Source organism: Halyomorpha halys, unplaced genomic scaffold (assembly GCF_000696795.3).
Source record: "Halyomorpha halys isolate HHAL.00 unplaced genomic scaffold, Hhal_1.1 Scaffold417.1, whole genome shotgun sequence".
NCBI lineage: Eukaryota > Metazoa > Arthropoda > Insecta > Hemiptera > Pentatomidae > Halyomorpha > Halyomorpha halys.
This window is the reverse complement of record NW_027111032.1, coordinates 827,937-830,715: the sequence shown is the minus strand read 5'-3', so window position 1 is coordinate 830,715 and position 2,779 is coordinate 827,937. Positions and strand designations below refer to the sequence as shown.

The 2,779-nt window shown below is 30.6% G+C and overlaps 1 protein-coding gene across 1 annotated transcript in view; it reads left to right on the top strand.

Annotated features, from left to right (window-relative positions):
- The first annotated feature begins 1,487 nt into the window (after positions 1-1,487).
- The window catches only part of Fatp1 (Fatty acid transport protein 1), a 230,682-nt gene continuing 229,390 nt past the window's right edge, over positions 1,488-2,779 (top strand). The window contains exon 1 of the mRNA XM_014423360.2: positions 1,488-1,538. Coding sequence (XP_014278846.1) covers positions 1,506-1,538 — 33 coding nt within the window. The 5' untranslated portion in view covers positions 1,488-1,505. The remainder of the gene's footprint in view (positions 1,539-2,779) is intronic.

Here is a 2,779-nt window from a genome sequence, read left to right as displayed (position 1 = left end):
ATTAAAGTGATCAAAAATTGGGGTGAGATAACTGCCTTTTTTTCTTCCCGGCTCTTGTACTAATGTATTTTGTCTTATCCGTATTTATCTCGAGACCTAGTTCCTTACTGGAGTTTATCAACGTATTTGTATTTACTTTTATAGTTACCTTGTCCAAACCCAATTATACGAAAGCATCAACATACCCAAGAACCGTTATTTTAACACCTACAGTTAAATCCTTTTCGGTATGCATCATATTTCTAAAAAGCGAATATTAATAAAACAGAAAAATAAAAAAGTTATCGCTTGAAATTTTCACCTTTTAGGTTGGTAAGCAAGAGTTTCGTGATGCGCTGACCGTACTATAATTTTAAAACAACAACTATTCTTACAGGCTAGAAAGATGATTCCTGTCAACTGCCAATAGTCTTTAGGCTAGAATATTATCTTTTTTAACGTCTCTTTCCCAAATATTATTCCTAAGCTTCAAACCCAACCCTTATGTTAAAGCCACCTCAAATTGATGATGTCTCTTTGTTGGAAAGCTTTAAAAGAACAAGAAAAAACAAGCTGGCTCGAAATATAAACATTTATTTGGCTGCGCTAACAATATAAAACATAAATATAAAATAAACAAACGAGTTAGAATAAAATAATAAATAAAAGTAAAAATAAAAAGGTCTTAAGACAAAAATAAGATTAGCTAAATAAATTATGGAAACAAATTTACAAATTCAATATATACATAAAATAAATAATAGTCGAAGGCCCCGAAGAAAAGATCCATTCCGATAGGTTAGAGGAAGATATGCTGTGTTGTTCAGTTCGCCGCTCTGTAGCTATAAACACCGCTACAACTCTCAAAATGGTCAAAGTTGGTAGGCCCACGCCTGTACTGGCTCATCAACAGTCGAAGTGTAAAAATTGTAAAAAGCCAAGATGAAGGCAGACAGGGTCTGGTTGTTGTAATGAATTATACGAGCCGACTAATTAGCCACAATTTATATTCCAGTCAAAGACCAGAAACGCAGAAGAGATCTGGTTCCAGACTTGTAATGTTGACTAAAACACTCAAAATGTCCAAAAATAATACCAACTGAACGCAGAGAGGGGTGGTTAGTTACTGTAATGGACCCTAATATGAAGGAACTGATTTTAAACGAAATTGGTCGGCCTGTTACTAAGCGACGCCTTGGCAACGGTTTAACAACCCTCTAGAAACTGTTTCTTTTACACTTAATTATGACACAAATATAAATACATATATTTCTATTAAACAAAAAATTCTAAATAAAATATATGTAATTAAATTAAGTACTAATACTAAATAAATATTTTTAAAAAATTAATTGTTAAATATGGCGTTAACGCCTTATATGATCCATATATTTTCTTTTCAGAATTTTCCTACTACTCGGTGAACCTACTACCGAAGATCTCCAGACCATGGAAGACTCTGAGGAACCCGTTGTGGCGGGGGTATCCGTGGAGGGGTAACGGTGAGGCCGCAGTACCATTCAGTCATGTGCAGTGCTAAGGAACAGGTGGCCCAACAAGTGAGTAATTTTTTATTATTTTTTACGTATTTTATTTTATAAACAGTATAATGTCAAATGTAATCATTCATTACTTGACTTTGATGTAGAAATAAGTAAACTATAAATACTAGTTTTTCATTGACGAATCCATACTGTAGGTATGATTATGATTAGGGATAGTATTTTTATATAATATAAAAGTCTAAGTATGTATTTATTTTTACAATTATATGTAATAGGCAAAATTAAACTTAAAAAACCCTGGAAGAAAACAAAATATTATAACTTTTTAATTTGTTAAAAGGTTTTAAAAAAGAAAAAAAAATTTACTTCTTATGATTATTTCAATTCCTTATTCTCCTCTTTCTCATCAATTATGTCGTAAAATCGGTTTATATCGACGAAACGTGATAGGTACATAATTGGTCTTGAAAGCAATTCAATGCCTTGAATAATTATAATTCAGTAAGCTCAACAGTCTTCATTGTTCTTCTTATCCGTTATAGACGGCAATAATTATTTTTTGCCGGCCAGTCCAGCATGTTTGTTCAAATCATAGTTTAATTTTCCATGATAATTTCCTTAAGTTAATTTTTCCTGTGGTTAGTTTTTATATATGAAACGCCTTTTTTTTTTTTTAAATTAAAAAAATATTTCTTGTTTAAATAAAATAAATTGTATACATATAATTCTCAGGCACTCTTTATTAATATTTTAAATTAAAAGGAAAATATTGTTGATAAGCGAGTGATAATAGAGAAAGATAATTAGTGATTAAAAGTTTTAAAATTAAATTGCTTAATTTGACTAATTATATTAAACCTTGGCAGAATAGCCTAAAATAAAAAATTAACAGTTGGATGTGAAGCGTGAATTTATTGTTAAGATTGTACTTGAGGTTGGCCAGGTTGGACGAAACGTTGGACAGGTTGGACGAAACGTTGGACATTTAAAATATTAATAAATAGCGTTTGAGACTTAAATGGATACAATTTATTTTATTTAAACAATAAAACCAGTCTTGGAAAAGTGATAAGATTAGGTTGAAAAAAATATTTTGATCAATTAATTAATTAAACATCCAAAATAGTCTCAACACTATATATTTATTTATTTGTCCTACGTTTCGGCTCTTTCATCCATCCTCAGGGACCTCTTCAACATAAATTTCCTCTCACATTAATTGTTTTCTCCTTGCAGGCTATTTTGCCCAGGTCAATATCTTTATTTAAGTCAAAAACCTTTCTATTTAAATTTTA